This window comes from Hippoglossus stenolepis, chromosome 10 (genome assembly GCF_022539355.2).
Source record: "Hippoglossus stenolepis isolate QCI-W04-F060 chromosome 10, HSTE1.2, whole genome shotgun sequence".
Lineage (NCBI taxonomy): Eukaryota > Metazoa > Chordata > Actinopteri > Pleuronectiformes > Pleuronectidae > Hippoglossus > Hippoglossus stenolepis.
The window spans coordinates 20,318,078-20,339,554 of NC_061492.1; the positions used below are offsets into that span (position 1 = coordinate 20,318,078).

Genomic DNA, 21,477 nt, shown 5'->3' on the forward strand with positions numbered 1-21,477 from the left:
TAACAAAACGCACCCCAAAGCCCCTGACCATAACCTTAACTATCACAACTAAATGCCCTGACCCTTTTTTAAGCTGCCTCAAAATAAGAAAAAAGACACGTCAGTTTCAAATGATGCAACCATCACTGCTCACTTCCATGCATCCTTTCCGTTGGAACGGTTGTTAGGCATTACAGCCCCGAGGCGGCAGCACAGAGGCGAGAGTCTCTGACAGCAACAAACATCCCAATGGTGGATGAGGTTGTGATAATGTAACTCTTAAGAAGTAGTCAAAAGTGGCTACATCGTAAATGCACATTTCTGAGCGATTTAAATTACCTTGATACATCCCAGTGAGCGAAGTATTCAAAAGATTCACCCCATCAGCAGCATCCCACTCCGCTTACTCATGGACTTATTCTGGGTTTGAACAAAGCATTGTCGCACAGTCCTCCATTTTGCTCTACTGTCTCTACTGTCCAACTCACATTGAATTCCTGTCCAATCTCCTCCCAGCTGTTCTGCAGTAACTGTTTGTTCCTTTACCCAGACAAAGTAACATCATGAGATCAGCAGAATAGTTCAATGCACAGCGAACAGAAGATGGAGTCTTGGCACGGATATCTGCTGTCTACACCAAAAGCCTCTAGATATTAGCCGTTGCCCTCAGTGTCTTATTCTGTGCCAATGGGCTCCGAGATTGGCAATCATATAGATCCCTGGCTCTAGTGTCTTACGAACTTGCAAAGTTTCTTCTCAAATTCATTTTTGAAATGTGTCCCATAGTCATCTTGCTTGAGCTATTGGCATCATTGTAGCCCACCTTTGCAGGTAGCATTGTTCCATTTCGTCTGATTCATACGTTTATAAGCTTTCAGAAGACTGCACAAATACAGAAGAAATTCATGCAGATTCGGGACGAAAAGCTCTGTTTGTTCCCATATACATATCTAACGTTGAGCATATATGAGCATTGTCCGTTATCTAAACCTAACTCTAACCAGCACCCTAAAACTAAGTCTTAACCATTAAAAAGCCTCACAACCACAGTAAGACAAGTTCACAAACACACATCCATCACACAGCGTCACAAAAGCAGGATTTGTTCCCGCTACACAATCCAATAACACTTTTTCACTTCATTATTGCTGTACACACACACACTAACTTCACTAACTGTAACCCTAACGCTAAGTCAGTGGCTGAAATACTTCCCCAGCTCATACCATTCTTCTGGTGTTGATTGGTTTCACATTATTCACACTCAGACCCTCTTCCACTATTTCCATCCACCCCCTCCTGACACGACTCTTATATTATATTTTCTGCTCCTGTTTTTATAGGCCAATCTCCCACTACATCACAACTCTAGTTTTAACCTCTGAGCCATTAGTGTTCACCCCCTGCAAGCTCTCTCCTCTCAACCTTTTCGCCTTCACTGTCACTCAACTCCTTGAAGCCCACTCCCCAACCCACCCCTGTCCTTTTCCTATTTGGCAGTTTGACTGTCAGTGTTCACTCCATTCTCTTCTCTTCCAACCCACCCCCTGAAGAGCCTCGCTCATTATATGCCCTCCTTGCCCTATCATCTCCTCCTGTCCTCCCTTGATATATTCTCTCTCCTGTCTCTCTCCAGGCCACTTTCTCAATGGCAGCTACTGCTCTTTTGAAGACGGCGAGTGCAGCTGGCAGCCAGTAATGGGCCGTGGTATCTCCTGGAGAAGAGTCCAGACTCCAGCCAAGGCTACCAGACAGAGCTGCCCATCATCAGGTGGCTCATGCACGTCTCCTACAATTATAAACATTGTACTGATCAAACGGAGAAATGGCCTATTCGCAGTGTCTCAGTGTTGATGCCTTGTTAAAAGTGACTTAAAAGCTTATTTTAGACAGTAAAGCAAGACAAATGCATGTTAAACCAATAATCTTGCACATTTTTTAATGTGGGAAGATATACACCACCTCTGATGTGTCAGACATGTTCTTGTTCAGAGCTGCTACAAACAGAATTCCACTGGGTAAAAGCTCCAGCACATAAAGTCTGAGTCCTACATCTTCAGTTCATCTTCAGTGCAGTGACTTGAATTTGTCTCTTGATGAGATTGTAAATTTTGCTTTGCTGGGGCTTGTTTTTGTTCTCAGCTATTTACATAAATATCAGAGGTGGTCCGGGGAAACTACAAATTGTAATTTCATACCATATTTAGTGATTTTGTATATGTTTTTTATCACTATAGTTCTATAAAAGTCCTCTAAAAGGACCAAAATTGGACATTAACTGTATTGCCTGAAACTGTCACTCTGTTAAACTGTGCTTTTAGTTCAGTCTTAGTATGCTTGATTAATTTGTGAATCAAATAAGAGCCCAGGAAGAAATGGAAGAATATGCCAAACAGTCACACTCACTAATGGACCATGTCACAAACCAAAACTTCAACATGTATTGTAACACTTCATTTATTCCTTCATTCCATCTTTCATGCACAGATTGAGGGTGTTTTTATAATAGTGTTTTATTTCTGTGTATTTGTGTGTTAAAGGTGCTACATTCATTGTGGAGGGAGGCCAGTCCAAAGGCCAACGTGGCTCAGCAGTACTGAGGAGCCCTCTCTTCCCACCTCCTCTCAGAAACTCCCCGTGCACGGTGAGCAGAGTAGAGTGTGTTCCTGTATTCTTCATTCTCAGACATGTCAATACAAACCGCAAAAACTCCAGCTGTGGGTACACAACCCACAGCTGGAGTTCGGTCAAATAACTTTGGAATGTAGTCAGAGTTACAAGTTACAATATTGTAAATTTTGCACATTATCCCAAAAAAAGGAAACACTCACAATTTTGGAGTTCAAGAAATATTATTTTGCCTCTTTTAACATTTTAAAGTTAAAGTGTGTTGTACTGTGTGTAATCTAAAAGAAAAATGTCAGAAGTCCAATAATTTATCTCAAATCACAACACACATTTTTTCAAATGTTATTGAGGCTGATTATACTGATTTATATTGTAATCTGATTATGTTATCCAGATCGAATGTAATCCATTACTAACCAGCACGTCTATATTTTCACACAGAAGTAAAAAAGCTGGTTTTTCATTTTGAGCTGATGACTAGACAAAAATAACAGTCAGCAACATCAGCTTCAGTCAACTCTTGGATGTCTTAAAAACATGTTATACCTACAGTATCCATTTAAAGCTCCACTCAGCAGTTTATTACACCCCCTACAACTACTTAAAAGTAAATGTTAAAAAGTTTTGTAGAAAGAAAACATTTTGGGGTTGAGGAATAACAATAGAATATAATAATTCTGGAAAATGCTGGTGTTATAGCTCTACAATAGCTGGACTTGCTGAAGTGTGAAGTCCTCCAAACTAAATAAGGAGCAGGACATTTATAGTACAGTAATATATCATGATAACGAACACAGTGTGCTCCGATAATCACCAGAAGAGAAACAATCTCTCACACTCTTTTCAGTTATTGTTATCGTTGTAGAAGTAGAAAGCAATACAAAATTTGATATGTTAATTATATAGATAGATAGATAGATAGATAGATAGATAGATAGATAGATAGATAGATAGATAGACAGATAGATTTATTCATCTCAGGGGAAATTTAGGATGGGTTAGTAGGTTAACAGTATGCCATCTGCACGTCTGGAGATATCCTAACAGACACTGGAGTTGACCTTGTCAATCACGGCTCACATCTTCTCATCTATTTGCGATAATATAAAAATTCATACATTATTCAGATCATGATACTGTCAGAGCAGATCTCTAGGTGAAGAGGTTGTGTCCGTGATTGATGCAGTTGCATCTAGCATTTAGAGTAACATTTGTGATTTTAATATTGCTCAGTACAGCGACCTTTGGCCCTCTGCTTGTTTACTTTGCAACTTTAAAAATGAGGCAAGGAGCAATGTAGATTTAGTGTAGTGAGACAGACATGAGGGATGGAGATAGGAGGATACTGGGAAGGTCAAGAGGTCAGAAAACAAGATAATAAGACAGACCTAGGGGATGCCTGCAAGGAAACTTTCCACAAGGTAGAAAAAGGAGAACTCGAAAAATAAAAGAATACAAATGAAAAGGTGTATGTTGCTGCCTCTCAGGTGTGAATTACAGGCGACGTTTGTGGACAGCGGTGGAAGGAGTTCCCAGCACCGTGGCACGCAGCCAAAGATTAGCCGTGATTCCAGATTACCACTCTAAATCCTTCTCTCTACACTGAACTGATGCTGTTCAATCTAGCCTGGCTGCTCTTGGAAAACTACATTGAGGATATTAGTTTTGGGTATTAGCTACAGACCACATTCACTTTCATGCCGTGCCCAGTGCTGTACACTGCCTGTAATCTCGATATTTAAACGGTCACCATGTGGTTTCGCAGTTTGACGATAAGCACGACAACCTGCTTTTGACAAGCACAGAGGAAGCACTCAGCATAAATGTGGTGAATTCAGCTGTCTGGATGGTGTCGTTGCCACGTGCACTTCTATCAGGCTTAAGCCAGAATCTGTTCCGCTTAAATGGTGAAGCCAGAATTATGTTCTTGGCTCCAATAAAATGCTGTAGAGGGACATGGTCAAACTCCATGCTTGTTAGCAAGCTTTAGATTCACATTTCCTTTTACTGTTTAATTCTAGCTATGGTCTGTGTTGTTTAATTATAAGCATGTTTACACCCACCATATCCCTCCTGGAAAGAAGGAAATGTGATTTGTGCAAAGCTGTGCATTAGCATACAGAGAAAAACAGCCCCAAATCACGATCCCAGTTGAATTCTGTTGATCTTAGAATAATGAGATCTGACCAAATGCTGTCACGGATTTATTTCATGCAGTTTTAAGTGCTTTTCTTGACTGATAAAAGCCTTGGCTGTTTTGTTTTTTTAATCTAAAATATTAAAAGTTCAAGTTGTCGTGGAATTTTATATTCAGACATTAGGCGCCTCAAAAATCTGCACTACAACTTTGCGATTACCTATTCTGCTTTCTAAATCTTATTTAACTTGTGTTGTTAATTTGTAATTCCAACTCACTTCAACAGGTGCGGTTCTGGCTATGTTCCGGAGGCTTGCAGAAGGGGTCGCTGTCTCTGTGGATCATGGAGAACAGTACAGGTCCTGAGGAACAGCACAGACTGTGGCATTCAGCAAGTGAACCCAAATCTGAAAGGGGCTGGAAACTCATCATACTTCCTCTTTATGGGCTGACGGACTGGTACGATTAACGTGCACCTGTTTCACCATATAAGAGACAGTTTTGATAATATCAAGGCTTTGTGTTCAGACCATCTGAAGACATCAAGCTGGTTCTAGTCTCATCCTAAGTAGAGGGACACTAGGGTAATGCCCTATCTCGCCATTAAACAAAATTCCTGGATCTGCCTATTTATCCAGATTTGCTCCAAAATGTAATAAGTTTTTACTTGGGCCATTCCCGACCCCTCCAGAAAGTTTCCGTGAAATCGGTTCAGTAGTTTTTGAGTTATTCTGCTGAGGGACAAACAAACATGTAGCAATGAAAACATAACATCCTTAGCGGAGGTATAACAAACCTCAGATGCACTCCCACTAATGGTTAAGTGCTCCCACAGCAAAGAAGCCTTAAGAAACAGAAACAAGGCGTCTTCTTCCTTTTTTTTTTTTTTCACCTCTCATAAATGCTGATTTTCAACATTTACATTCCATTTCCTGGGAAACATTTCCTCTCAACTCAACAAAATTAATGAATCCCATCGGGACTAGTCCCCTAGTCTTAGCATGGACCTGCCATGTGTACGGCTGTACAAAATATTCTCCTTTATTTTTATTCCACCAAGAGTAGAAATCAATACACAAGGCTCTACCCACCCTACTTGCCTTCCAATTAGATTTGGCCCTGCTTTCCACTCAAAAAAGAGAGAAATTAAAACAAAATAGCGGTAGCAAGAAAAAAGAGAAACATCAGACAAGGCATTTCATCTCTGTTTGCCTGACTGGGGGTTTCTTTGCCATTCAAGCTTGGATAATCCTGCTCCCCTGAGAGTGATTAATTTTTGATTCCTGGGTTATGTAGTCAGCTGTGCTTGTGCTCTTAATTAGAATGTCATGTCCGTAACCACTAGGTGAACCTGCCAGTCTTTGCTCAGTGACCTTTGTAGAGCTTACATGGAATCAGAAACATAGCTTTAAATACAGGACAGGTAGTGTGTGTTGACTCTGCCTGAGTGTTTCTGGTTTGAGACCCTCTGAGGTGACGGCAAGAATTAAGAAACAACGTGACCCATCACGTTTAGGCAACAATTGTCTTAAAATTCATCATAGGTTACTGTCTGTTACAGCCGCATTCACTTATTGTGAGCCACACTGTCTTAAAGCTAGACATATATAAACAGAATCATGAGATAGTGAGACAACTCTGCAACTACAAAACCATTCACACTGTAGTGAAAATGTCTTAACTCCAGAGTGTGATATCCTGGGAGATGCACTTATTCCCTTTCTTGACTGAGAGTTAGATGAGATGATTGATACCACTTTTGTGTCTGTGCCCTAAATATAAAGCTGGAGCAAGCAGCTGGTTTGGTTAGCTTGGCATGGCACAAAGATGGAGAAGAGGGTAAACTGCTAAACAGGTTGAAAATCGGCCTACTGTAGGACACACAAATTAAGAGTTTATATTTTGTTCACTATTGAGGGGAAGATGGAAGGCTGCAGGTACAGGCGTGTCTGTGCGGCGTGAGCAGTATTGCGGGCGTTGTACCGGACCGCTGTGGTAAGGAAGTATCTGAGCAACAAGGCAGAGCTTCTGAGTCGATCTATGTTTCAACCCACACCTATGATCACGAGCATTGGGAAGTGACAGAGAGAACAACATCACCGAGGAGCTCAGACATCTGGAGGGAGCTCGTAGTAGAACTGCTGCTCCATGTCGAAAGACAGTTGAGTTGGCATCTCTTCAGGATGCCTCCTGGGCTCCTTCTCTTTGAGGCTTACTGGGCACAACCGACCAGGAGGAGGCCCTGGGGTAGATCCAGACCTCGCAGAAGGGACGACATATCTCATCTTGCCTGTGAACGCCTCAGGATCCACCAGGAAAAGCTAGAAAATGTGGCCTGTGAGAGGGACATTTGGGATACCCTCCATGGCCAGCTACCTGGACGTCGATGGATGGATTTTGTTGAAGTCATTAACTGGCCTTCAATACAGAATAGTCCAACAAAGAAAATCTTTAAACTGAGCTAAGTTACCATACGCTGGCTTGTCATTAATATTTAATATAGATATTTATTAGACAGGTATCAGTCTTTTCATCTCCAATAAATCCAGGCCAAAAAGCAAAGAAGCATGTCTTCGAAAACATCAAACTATTACTTTTAAGACTTTTGGAAGTAAAACTCATTGTAAATTATCAAATTTATATTATATGGAGCTTTTCTAATATTGACAACCACTCAGAGCTTTGTACATTACAAGTCGCATTCACCCATTCACAAACACATTCCATATTTAGCTCTTCTATATCTGCTGCTCAGCCATCAGGGGCAATTTGGGGTTCAGTGTCTTGCCAAAGGACACTTTAAAGGGGACATATTATGAAAATTCCACTTTGTTAGTGCTTCTACACGTTAATTTGGGTATCTGGCATGTCGTTACAGATAAGTGAGCGCATCTCCTGGAGGAGGGGGGAGGGGGGAGGGGGGAGCTGGCTCATTAGCATTTAAAGGAACAGGCACTCAAAACAGGTCACTCTGTGGAGGGCTGTTTTAGACAGGGTAAAAAGGGTGCTGTTTTAAATGATCCTTGTGGTATTTTGACCAAAGTATGTTACAGACATTTCATTAAGACCCCAAGGAACCATATCAACTTGTGGTAAAATGGGCATACGATGGGTCCTTTAACATTCAGTCTGCAGCTTCTGAAGATTAAACCGCTGATCTGATTAGTAGACCCGCCTTACCTCCAGAGACTCAACCCCACCTCATACTGTGGTTGTTTGCCTAAATTATTGTGTCTAAAAGTATCTAACATGGAACCAGAAATTGTTTTCATCCCTATCTCAAACTGCACTTTTTTGTATCCCCATAAAGCTCTTGACACTCCAGACAAAGCTGTGACTCCACCCACGGCCTCCAAAGCCACACCTCAGTGCCATTTTTCTTAAAGCACGATTAAGTCTTCCTCACATCATTTTAGTCAGAGGCTATCAAAACCTTTCACAGGTTGTAAGGTAGTTACGGCATCTCTGTCCCTTGGCAGGTTCTGGCTGCAGTTCAGCACAGAGGATGGACCTGGACCCGGCTCAGTTATCTCTCTTGACAACATCTCTTTCAGTATGGACTGCTTCCTGGCATGTGAGTATCATTATATTCTTCTTTCACTTTTACTTCATCAGACCTATAGGTTGAATTAATGGAACTGACTGATTGCTGGATAGATTGACCATGACCAGCACAAATTGGAAGAATATTGCTATACTAAATAAATTAAAAAGTGTAAGCATTTCTATGGACCTCTGAGAAACACTCAAAGTGGCCCACAGCAATTAAATTAGTAATCAGTACAGGTCTGACTCACGCTTCATGTTTTACAGACATAATATGAGATTCAGAGGTAGTTTACAGAGACCACTTTTGATAATTCATCAAGTACTTTTCCAAGATATCGTCATGGTATATTTATAGGCTGATTTACATTGTCCAACTTAATCAACTCATCTTTGTCAAAACTATTGAAATACATTTAGAAAATCTTGTTGTAACTTATATACCTCTACGTCCCCATTTACAACTGGCATTTGGATGTGTTTTGTATTCAAAGTGTATCTAGATTTGTTGATCATTTTTCCTGTGTCTATACTGAGATCTAGTCTCGCTCATGTTTCATCCCTGTTTATTTACACCTGTACTGTCATGAGGTCATGAGGTTTATCTGACTGACATTGAATCCCCAATAACGCATTTTAATGTCAGGTGTAATTCAAATCATCAAATGATTGAAAATAAATTGACCAAACTTAGTGGAAATGTATCATAATGTTTTTTTGCTGTGGCCTCATTTAGAATGTTTGTGACCTGAAATGTCAGAACAGTTCAAATAGGATTGATAAGGTTTTATGTTCTCATATTGCTCTGCAGGCTCATAAATGTCAGACATCGCGCCACCTTTCCAGATATTTTTGTGTTTCCATAGAAATGCTTTATCAGTATAAAAACAAGTGTAAGCTGCAAACCAAGTCTGCAATCGGAAATGAAAGGTTAGGAGTTCAATGCCTCCCCAATCTCTGCATACGTGGAAGAACCTGTTTGAACACTGACAGCAATAACAATGTCTATACCTGAATATAGCTCATTCAAATATCTCATGCTTTGTGATTCTGGATTATAAAAGAGCCTGTGAAGTTTGCATGCCTTCACGCAGGCATCAGCTGGGGCCGGAGGCATAATATTTTTGAGTTGTCTGTCCGTCTACATATATACATTCATAATCTAAGTATGTCTGTCCATCCCTTTTCCATGAACACAATACTTCAGGAACTTCTTCATATTTGGTGCAAACGCCCAATTGTGTTCAATGATGACCTGATTCGATTTTGGTGGTCAAAGGTTATTCTTATTATTCATTATAATTTTCTGCTAAAACACACCCTGACCATTATTTAACACTTTAACAAAGAACAGAGTACAAACACAAGGTGGTACTTGTTTGATCTAGTTTTTATCTCAAGTGAGAATGTTTTTGTTTTGTATTGGTGACTTTCACCAATACTAACTTTAATTTCAAAGTTCAAAGTGTGAATCTGAATCATCCTCTTCTGTGACATCCTACTCACGAATTGATACATCAAGCTGGAAGAGAAGTGTAACGAAAGTATTTATCTTGAGAAAAATAACTTGACGATTACTGTACACTATAATGTACACTTTTTTTACTTTGAGTGGCTCAAACTTAGCCTAGCCCTACTACTCAATTCATTTATTTAGTATTTCGCATTAAAAGCAATATGCAAAAGTCAAAAGAGTGCACCTCATCAGTACATGTACCTTCCCCACCTTCACCCCGAGTTTTGGCAATTCACCTAGAACTCTTGTGAGTTGTCTTGTGCTGGTGAGCCTCTCTAATCACATCTTGGAACAGTTAACACAACCGATCTAGGGCTTTAGTTGGCGAGTAGAAAGTGGGGCTAAAAATCGTGTTGCGTGAATTAGTTCTAACTGATAATAGCTTTTAAAGCACATTGTTAACTGTTAGTTAAAGTAAAATGCAGTCAGGTAGCACAGGTTCTTTAGCTGAATCAATGAAATGATTTGATAATTTGATGTTGGTCTTGACAACCTGTATCAAAAGTGGCTGATTGGGTGAGGGATTCTTTATTTAAAGAGACAACATTTCCCAGCACTAAAACTGTGTTTCATGTCCTCTGGAGCAGGAGCACTGGTACGGCAGCTCTGAAGGATCATCTCTCCGTGCTTCTCTCACTTTCCAGCAAGTTGTTAATCTAGCCCGTGTATCCATTTCCTCCAACCACACTCGACACAGCATTTTATCGCCCATCAATCAGACCAGGTGATGGGAGTTTCTGAAGCTCAGCAAAATACGTCGTTTCCAGGAGTGATTACTGTGAGTGATTAGTGTGATGGATCCCTGATCATTATGACACAGCCCTGTTATATGTTTTGGTAGGAAAACATACTGCAAACACATTATGCAGAGGTTCAGCCATCCGTGGCCTTTCCCTCTCTTTTTTAGACTTTAGTGTGAATTATAGTTTGGCAAGCATGCTGATGCATCCATTGCCCTTCAGGTCTGAGACCTGGCTGTCAGATTTATCGTTTTATCTTCACCAGCATCATTAAATTGCTTGATTGGATTAGACAGCACAGGAAGTTCATCCTTTTCTCTCTGCCACGTACCATCACTTCTTCCATGTATGTCTGCTGCAGGGAACACAGTAGAGAACATCCTGAAATGCAGCTCACCTGATGAGAATGGAGTTTGCAGCAACTACTGTCCATGAAAAAATTGCTGCTATGCAGGCTCCTTACTGTGATGCATTTAAAAAAAGGATTCATATGACTAGCATCTTATGGCTTTCATTGATAGCCTACTTAAAAATAAAGCTAAATGTAAGGCATCTTGGACTGAAGATGCAAAGAGGCATTTTTTCATGGACAATAGTTGTTGCATTTATGTCAACAGAAAATATCAGAGCCCTACTCCAGTATTTGTCTATAACCCACCAAACAAATTGAACAGGTAAAAAAGAAAAGAGAAACCACACCCTTACCCAGATGTTATAATAGAATAAATATCTGCAGCCTGAATAAAGAATTCCAAACACTGGCTAAATGTTAACTTTGGCTCCTAGAGGTCATACATTGATGCTCTGTTTGCACTAGTGTATTGTTATGTTACTTATTTTCAGTGTTTTATTTATTTACTTTGTTTGGTTAGGTTTAGGTCATTAAGTCACTTGCTCAGGGTTTAAACTACAATTTTAAATTTAGTACATATGTACATACAAAATACATAAATGGGAGAAGATCTTGGAGGTGAATGGACAAAACCCAGGGAGGCTGGGGTTTCACTCCTGTAACTTCTTATTTTTACCTTCTCCTTTATTATCATTTTCTCTTTTCATATGTTCTTTGGTCCATTTAGGCAACATAATTATAGAGATAGTTTGCAGGGAAAGAAATCTTATTTAGAGTTTATCAAAACAAACTATTAAGGCACCAGAAATACTTGGTTAGACTGTTGAAAGCCAACAGGATCGATCTTTCAATTGTCAGAGAAAATGGAAAATACATATTTAATGCATATTAATTAGATTGACTCAATGTGTCCTCCGCCTGCATCACAGCCACGACCATCGTTCACTTCTTCACACATTCTACGATAACAGCTGTACCAGCTGCTCTGGGTCCTCGACATCACTGCACTTCTAAAACCAATAATCATGGCAAAAACAGAGATTTGAATGGAAAAAATTGGATGTGTATTACTGAAGGCAAATGAAAACAGCCTCTTCAAACTGTGTTATCCAAAACAACCATTCACAAAGCTCCTGTCAGTTTTTATATTACAGTTTTGTGCTGTGAGTGTCTTGGCTTGGCTGTGTTTTTGTTAGCTGTCATGGAAGCTTGTGTAATACAAGTAAGAAATAGTGAAATATATTAATTTCATTAATTGTGATTTGAGCGTGTGGGTGTTGTAGTAAGTACAGATGCTTTACAAATCCTCAGTGTATTCTCCATGATGACATTTTAGGCTCCTTTTTATTCAAATGGAGTTTATCCCAGGTTTATCAGCCCCCTTGTTCTCTTATATCTTCAGCATCAACTGGAAGGAAAATCAAAGCTTCAAATATTATGTATTAAGAAGTACAGCCTGTTTTCTTGGATCTTAGACAACAGATTGGGTACATTATGTTTCCATCATCGAAGTCAAAGTCAACTTTAATGGCAATCCTGCCATACAATACATCCTCTAGAGGGCAGTGCAGAGATGAGAGTGTTTTGAAATCAACAAACATGTCAACAGTGGAGGAGGTTGTGATAATGTACCTCTTAAGACAGAGGCAAAGGCTCCGTTGTAAACAGTGGTCGTCTTGCTCGAACTATTGGTTACACTGCCCACCCACAATCTTCAGTGGTACTGCTCCATTCCATCTGCCTGTATGCATAGGATTTCAGCTGAAGTACATAAATACGTACGAAATGAAAGCAGATTACAGATAGAAAGCTCCGTCCATTTCCGTGTATAACGATGAGCATAAATGAGCCTTAAGACTTACTGTCAACATGAAACCTCTGCAGTGTGGACATTTCTCAGAGCTATTACAACGTCGAGATATTTTGGGCTCGTGGCTGGGTGGTAACGAGGTGCCCCCACTGTGGCTGGCCTCTGATGGGCTTCAGGTAGCTTATGGCGCCCTGCTAATGAACAGTGACAGCCACGCCGGCTGTTGCCCTGCCCTCTGGTTCACGCTGCTCTGTGGTGGACCTGCTGAGTTCTCCTCTCGCTGCAGCAGCATACCAATGCTGTCTGCTCCAGCTCTGTCTGTTCCATTGCCCTGCTGTAGCATGTTCCACCATGCTCTGAATAACAATGCAGTGAGCCATATTAGTGACTTTGTTGAAGATATGTGAAAAGTTGCTGACTTGTCTACACATACCACAATGTGGTGCAGAGTGCTTCTACAGGCCAAGACATACTGCAGTCACTCACAATCTCTATCTATATCAAAGCTCCCAAGCAGCGGAGACTTAGATGATCATATTAATTTGAGGATTATAGGGCTGTGGAATGAGCTATTGATTTTTGGGGTGCAGATATTACATAAGCATTGCAAAGTTCTTTTTAGGCTTTGAAACCAAAAAGTTTTTGTCAAGAAAACTGGTGAGAGTTATCAGACTCCATGTACGCCTTAGGTGACAAAATGCTGAATTTTGTTCAAGCACCCATTTACTGATATAGAAACTATTACCCAGAGGACCATCATGGCTGAATTTTCAACATAAACACCAAAAACTAAGTTGTTTGCTCTGAATCAAAGTGAGGAGTTTTTTTCTGACCAAATAGAGCACTGCCAAATTGTAGCTTTGCAACCTTTCAGCTGCTGAGGGAGCCCCCTGCCAAATTGTCATAAATGGTGAGGTTTCAGCCCGAGGTGACAGCGGAGCCTGCATGGAGGCAGTTTTTGTTGTAGTAAATTGATTATAGAGATCAAGATGAAAAGTCTTGTTTTTATCCCCTGATACTGCCAGTGTGACGAGAAGGCAGACAGCATTTGTTTTCACCAAGGAGGAAGAAGACTGAATGTGGGCAACTCATCAACGTCAATGTCACAATTAGAGAACTTGTAGTTAAATTTCTGCTTGAAATTCAGCTCAACTCTTTGCAAGGTCATGGAAACAGAAGTTGTTCATCAATGGGTTGTTAGTGATTGCAACTTTTTACTCCAGGAACAGTTTAGACTTAGAAGAGCAAAGCAAGTGAATGGAAATATACTCATGGAACCTTTAAATTATACTTTGCTGCTGTTTGCCATCCAGGGCTGCCCTATGAAGAATATTAGGAGGCTACAGTTTAAACAAAGTTTAAAGGGCCAGTCTGCAACTTATCTTGCTTGAACTATGTAATAGTTCATATTCCATATACAGGACAAAAAAGGTGTCTAATATGCACACATCATTTACAATTCATTATTTTATTGCCTCACGTATCTACACAGAGCACATTAAAAGTTTTTAATGAATAGACGGTGAGGTCTTTATTGGTTTTGATAGACCGAAGCATTGTGGCAGTCTGACTGAAACAGCACAACCATCTTTATTGTTCTGAAGCTGACTATGCAGTCCTGGCTCTTGTGTGGAATGTACTGTATCCACCTTTGTAGTAAAACTAATAAATCAGAGACAGAACTGGTAGAAAAGCAGAAGGTCAAGATCTGAAACCATGCCCTTCTTTTGTGTCGTACCAATACATGATGGCAGCATTATTAGCTCTGCAAACCCCAGTAAACCATATCTGACGCCTCAGTTACACTAGTCTTCCATTTCCACAGCATCCAACAAGGATAGCAGCGGAGCCACTGGGGGCTTCTTCCTGCAGAACATAGCATCAAAGAAATGAGATGCTGAACAGAACTCTTTAAAGAAACAAGACCTTTCCTTGGAACATAAAGTCATAGACGCATTTATAGCAGCCAACCATAACATTTTTGGGCATCCTATCTCTTGGCATTATGGCATTTCAGCACTTTCTCAGGTAAATACAGGAATAGTATTTTGTTATGTTCAGTTGGCACGTCATTGTGCCTGTACCCTCTGCAGTCCCTGATCAGATGTGGCAGCAGATTCGTGTAACACCACTAAGGTCAGCCTTTTACAGCAGTGATTGCACATCGAGGATCTAATCAAACGAAGTCATTCTGCTCAGTGATTCAGTCGAGGGGACCATGGGGACTCCTGTTTCTTCACCTGTACTAAAAATAGAGAATGGGGACAGGTGACTGTTTTATTACAGGTCAGCATTCAACCAAGATAGTAGTTTAAATGAGTCTCCCCTGCTTTACAATCTTTTTGGGGAAAAAAAGGTTTCTCTGTCCTGAGCCATCACAGCCAGTCAGCCAGCCTTTTTCCTGGACTTAATTCTGAACTTGAGGGGAAGGGATCACGGTACCAGCAAGCTTATGATCTCAGTCCTGGGAAAGCGGTGAGGCTGCAGGCTTTATGGATTGCTCAAAAAACCCCAGACTGAATGGGCTTACACATCTACAGTAGGGACGGAAAAGAAGGGGAGAGATACAGAGGAGCTACATGTTATGCATCCTACTCTCTCTGTACAGCCATTGGTGATACAAATGAAAGAATGACCCCTGCTGGTGGTTCTGCATTTTTCTGTGCCAGTGAGGAGTCTGCAGCTGCTGTGCTTAAGCAGCTCCTCAGTGTAACAGCAACATGATTGCATTGCTTCACACAAAGGAGAGAAAGCAGTCTTTTCACTGAATGCATTATTTTCCATTTTCAGCCAATGGCGAATTTCCTCCGGTGGTCACCAGCACAACCCTGCTGCCATTTACTACAGCCACGTCCATTGGAGGTCCAGTGATGAAATTCCCCACCCCAGATTACTGTAAGTGTGAGCTTTACTGCCACAGTCAAACTGAAAATGTGAGTTATGCTCAGATGTGAATACCTTCCCTCCTGACGGAGAATATTCTCCTCTATATATCTGTTTCTCCTTCTGTCTCTCTTTGTCTTTCCTGTTCTCTCTTTCGCTCTCAAGTCAAACTCACTCACACCACCGCCTGCATGCTTTAATGACTCACAATAACTGTACAGGTTCTGAACATGGCACAATGCATGGGCTGCAACAAAGTACGTGTGCCCCCTGCTGGTCTGTACCATGACACCTCTGCGTGCCGCAGAGACATCCTTTGAGACATCCTTTGACATTAAATGGAGCAGGACAGGCAGTTTTCAAGAGTACAATCCTCTCCTTTTGTTTCCTGAGAATTTCAGTGAAGCCAGTTACACAGACTTGACATTTTCAACCTCATACTCTCTCACCTGCACTGCTTCAAAAAGGTGAGGATAGCAGAGGATCAATTTCTAAATTTAAAGTCTTAAGTTAGAGTTATGTTCACATCAAACCTGCTGTAAAACACATTTCTTCAGCTAGTAGCTTTTAAGTTGTCAAGGTACACTGGAATTTTTGAAGCTTCTCTGCTGTAAGATATAAGGTATTTCCATTTTAGAGTTACACTGGAAATAATCCTTATTTCTCAGAGATAATTGCTACGTCTGTAGACATAACACTTTTTATATGAAGGCTGAACAGATGTGAGTTTATTCTCACTCTGTAACTTTTACACCCGTTCTCGAGTCCAGAGAGATGATTGGTCTGGACTGTTTCACACTCTAGCATCATAATTGCCTCCATCTTTATCTTGTTTTGCAACCCTGCAAAGTGGCGTATAATACTTGGAACGCCCAGCAAATCAATTCTGTAGGGGTATTAAGGCAGGCCTTCTATTTCAAACTGGTTAGAAGAATCACTCTCACTCAAGCCATTTTCAGACATGAACTCTGGAGGATGTCCGCACAATGGGGTCCGGATTTATTAATCTACACAAGGAAAAAATGAGTAGTCAGTAGATTAGATTAGATTTCGTTATCCAATTAACATAATGCACAAAACAAACTATTTGACCACTTTCAGGCAAGCGTTAGTCTTACATTTTACTGTCTGAATTAAGCCTGAGCAGTCAGAGCGGTCAGATGGTTCTCTCACTGTCCGCCCGCACTGCAGATTTAACATAGAGCATTCAATCTGCTCAACAGTCGCTAGAAAGTGCCGACGAGAGCACTCGAGCAAATGGTGCCTGACAAACCACAAAAAGTCGGGTGATGGAGGGACACAATAGGCAAAGCTTAACAGCAGCCCAGAGTGGAACTATGCTGATTGTTGACTTGGTGTGTCCTGGACCTGATGCTAATGTGTGGCTCTTTTTGAGCAGCAACTTGTCTGATTGAATGTCTGTGATGTGGGTCACACTTAAACCTTGAACACAGGGCAGCATGTTCATCTCTTCAGGGTTAAAAAAGGGATAGTCAGAGATCATGTTTGCCCAGCTAACAAGATGTGATAATGTTACAGGATGATGCACTGAACTGGAACCACAGGCGTTGGTCAACCGACGAACAAAGGCTACTCAGTCTATCAAGACGATTTTTCGCCGGAAAAATTTGAGGATATTCAATATTATACAAAGAATATTTCATATTGGAGATATTCGGGAAAAGCTATTTTAAAGTGCTTACACAGGTAAGACCCAGTATGGTTACAATAAAAAGCCGGCAGACTTAAATCTCCTCTGAGAAACACGGCACTTTGAGATCACACTGCTCTCGCCCTTGTAATTATCATAGATATTAACTTGGGGGGGAAAAGTCGAACTTGTACTTATTCGTTGGCCAATTCAAAGAAAGCCTTGAGCGGTTAACATTCACCATGCGTCTCCCTTCTCCCCTTCTGGGGTTGATGCTTTGACGTCTGTAGAGCAGGGCGGCAAGTCTGATGAGAGTTTTAGCTCAGCAGACCTGTCACTCCAACAAGGCTGTCTTCTTCCCCCGACACGCTCAATGATTAACCCCACCAGGCGTCAACATCTCTTGTCTCCTCTCACTCTCTCCTTCATCTTTCCATTCTTTCTGCCAGCATCTGGACCTCTAGTTTTCCTTTTTTCCTCCATTTGTTTACCATTTCATTATTCAAAGCTGTTATTGACAGTCTGTTAGTTTCCATTACTGCTCTTTCATCCCCCTGACTTTACCGTCAGTCAGCATTCGCCTAAATCTCATTCTATTGTCTCACTTCTTGCTCCTGCGCTTTATTTCATCCCCTTCACCGTAACTTCACCTTCATTCTTCTCTTTCTTCTTGTCCTTTGCCCTCATCTCCATTGATTCCCCACTATTCTGGCAACAGACACTTTCATTTCTCACCACTGCTCTGCTGTGTGGCACCCAGCGCTCACTGCTGACTCATCAGTTGCTTTGGGGGGAAGTGAAAAAGTCAAACTAGATGAGGCTGCTTCCCTTTCTTTCTGTGATTACCTCTCCTGATGGGAAAGGAACGCGTCACTAACCCCAAAATCAGCTCTGGGCTTATTTTTCTCTGGCCATTAGTTGTATGAGAGTGTGTGAGTCTGTGTGTGTGGACAATGCACACAATGCATCGTCACAAAGCAACCAAATCGTACTGCAGCTACACCTCATCTGCATGTGGATTTAAAAGCATTAGCTTCTTTAAACAGACAGCACATTTTCACATCACGGTTTTTCACTTCTGCTCATATAACAACAACAAACACCCAAGTTGTGCAGAGTAAACTGGCATCAAATCAAAGACAGAAGGCACAGTGACTGAAGCAATCTGATTGGCCCTTGAAAGTAAATGACAGCAGATGTCGCTCCCTGAATGCTGCATGCAGAAAAGGCGTTTTTGCCATTACACGCTCGCTAATTAGCTACACAAAGAAGACGCGAGTCTGTGCCCCATTGTTTACTTGTGCATAAACACTGGCATGCGGCAATCAGTTAGCTAGTTGCTGTTACTTTGGGTTTTGGAGGGAGAGGACATTAGTCACTAAGACAGATATTAGACTGATAACGAGCAGTGTCACGCAAAAGACTTTGTAATTAATTGGACTCGGCTGCTACATAAGCTTTGTGTTTAGCATTCACATCCATTCATGGCATGCCAGCCTTGATCCATCTTTCTAATGGCCAGCCCAAGGAGGACAACTGTCACTGGATAAGGAGGATACATGCTAACAGAGAAAAGCACTGTAGAATGAAAAATCTATGTGAACTTTAGTATGTTTGCGGTACATGAAGTTGTCTTTTAAAAGTATAATTTAGTAGACGTATAATACTAGACTTGTAATGGCATGAAAGGAAAAGTTATCAAATGCATTTACTGTGGTTTTATTGCATTCATTTAAAATACTGGTGAAAACAAAACTAAAATTAAAAAACAAGAATCATATCTATCTACTAATTCCACAATTTGGACGTTACGTTCGATTTTAATGAACTTTGACTAAACAAGCAAACGGCGCTCTGCAGCAGCGACAGAAGGGGCGTATGTGATGTTGTCGATCCTGAAAACAACGACAACTGATTCTCCAGTTTGAGGTTCTGCATACTGATTCGAGCTTCACTGAATTTTGAATAAACAAGTAAACAGCTCTTTGTGCAGGAGCAGTGTAGCAGCTTCAGAGATCTGTCTATCACCACAGGCCAAACAAACAGTCCATTTCTAAACATGCAGTTTTAGATCGGACACATTTGTCATTTGTCTTTATTTCTTTATTCTTAAGCATAAAGCAGGCTATCTCGATCATGGCTAAAGTCAAACAAAACATTAGAATTAGAGGACATATTACTATAAACTCAATCAAATAGAAGGTTAATAAAACACGCCTTCTTTTACTGAGTTATGAATTACTGAGCACTGACCATCTGTCCGTCTGAATGTCAATCTGTCTCTTGCAGCACCCAACATCTTTGACATTGCTCATTATTCGGTCACAAAACTGAAAGAATCTAAATGGCTTCATTCTGGCAAGTTAGAAACCCATACTGCAGCATTTCTCCCTGCTCGTTTGCTTGTTACAGATTGGCCTTTGTCATTCACAGAGATTGGGATGTTTACTGTTATTGTTTTAATAGTGTGCAGAGGAGATAAAGACGGCTAGAACATTTCTATCAGTGGTGCAATACATTCAGACGTGTTCTAAGCTGTGACTCTCTCCCTTTGACGCTTTCTCTCTTTCTCCTTCTTATTCGGCTCATGTGGAACAATTCGTCACTGATGACAGTGTGTACAGCGTTGGCCCTCTCTCTGATGGAGGCCAGTGTTTGTTATGATGATGGCGTTGCACCTGTGGCAAAGTTCACTGAAAAGCAGATTCATATAATAGTCAGGCAGAGTCAGAGTCTCCCCAGGGATGTGTGTGTGTGTGGGTGTGTATCATTGTGTTTATACGAATGTGTGTGTTGTGGGTTGGAGGGTCTGACGGGTGTGCACACCACTTATTAGAGAAGACAATCATCTGTGAGAGCGGCACATCTTGTTTTTGTTTGTTGTGCCAAGTGCCTATCACAGGCTCATTACACCATTGGTGTGTGTGTGTGTGTGTGTGTGTGTGTGTGTGTGTGTGTGTGTGTGTGTGTGTGTGTGTGTGTGTGTGTGTGTGTGTGAACTCGCTCATATCGATGGCCCACCAAGATCAATCAGTCGGGGTGAAGTGTGAAACCAAGCGCACCCTGGGGAGACGGGAGAGAGAAATCGAACGAAAGTCTTGGTTACTTTCAACAGCAGCAGTGCTAATGTCAGGAAGTCAAGCTCACTCTACATAACAACGACCTCATTCATATCAAATCACTAAGAATTCACTACAAATAAGAACAAAATTGACTATATAACAGACTATATATTCTACCTTAGGTTCTTTCTCTTTAGCATGTTCTACCGTAACTGATTGCCATCTCCGAGTAACCAATGAAGTACAGTAAGATTTACGTCTAAAGCATTGTTTGGCTTCAGAGACTTTTCTGCTCCAGTGATGGATTTATTCCCAGCAGTCCTAACTCTTTTTACTTTGTAGGGTGTAGAAAATACTGACTAGAGGGCTCAATTTACTGCTGCTGACTGGGAGCCAGACAGAGCTCTCGTCCCTCCACAACAGTGTTTTTTTAACAGTAGGAGTGTATTTGGTAAGACTAGGCTAAACTCCAAATCGTTCTGTTTTCCTTAGCGGTGATTCATGGTGTTTTTTTGAAAGTATCCGCCTGCTTGAAATGCTTTCTGCTGGCAACACTTCACCAAACTCAGAAAGGGTTGTTGATGTGGGGAGATGGAGTGGAGGTCTGTATGAATTACGAATGTTGCATCACTTAGCGGGCGCCCTTGGACCAAACCAATCACGAAGCTCTGACTGACAAATGTGATAACATGCAGTCCATCCAGGTTTCAGCAGTGATACTAGTCATCATTTGGAGTGGTGGTGGCAACAACAACTGGCACTCAGGATTGCTGTTTTTCATGGCTTTGAATTGATTACATCCCAAAATATGTTTCCTGTGAGAGATCATTTCTATCCTTCCATCCACTGTCCATACCACTTCTCCTTTGAGGGTTGCCAGGAGAGCTGAGGCCAATCCCACCTGGCATTGGGCAAGAGGCGGGGTTCACCCCGGACAGGTCGCCAGTGTATCACAGGGCCAACATTTACATAATGTCGCCAATTAACCCAACCCCAATTTGCATGTGATTGGACCGTTGATGAAGCCAAAGTACCAGTACCACAGAAACATGGGAAGAACACACAAACTCAACACAGAAAGACCAAAGACATGAACGTGAGATAATTGATAAGACAATGGTGTATATTCTCGTTGTGTTATTTCTAGGAAAACCACATATGCTAAAAAAATGC

The 21,477-nt window shown here is 41.2% G+C and overlaps 1 protein-coding gene across 1 annotated transcript in view; it reads left to right on the forward strand.

The window, feature by feature from the left end:
- Positions 1-21,477, forward strand: part of alk (ALK receptor tyrosine kinase) — a 351,702-nt gene that overhangs the window by 296,470 nt on the left and 33,755 nt on the right. Inside the window, exons 7-11 of the mRNA XM_035169137.2 lie at positions 1,616-1,750; positions 2,520-2,623; positions 5,031-5,203; positions 8,224-8,318; positions 15,499-15,603. Coding sequence (XP_035025028.2) covers positions 1,616-1,750; positions 2,520-2,623; positions 5,031-5,203; positions 8,224-8,318; positions 15,499-15,603 — 612 coding nt within the window. The remainder of the gene's footprint in view (positions 1-1,615; positions 1,751-2,519; positions 2,624-5,030; positions 5,204-8,223; positions 8,319-15,498; positions 15,604-21,477) is intronic.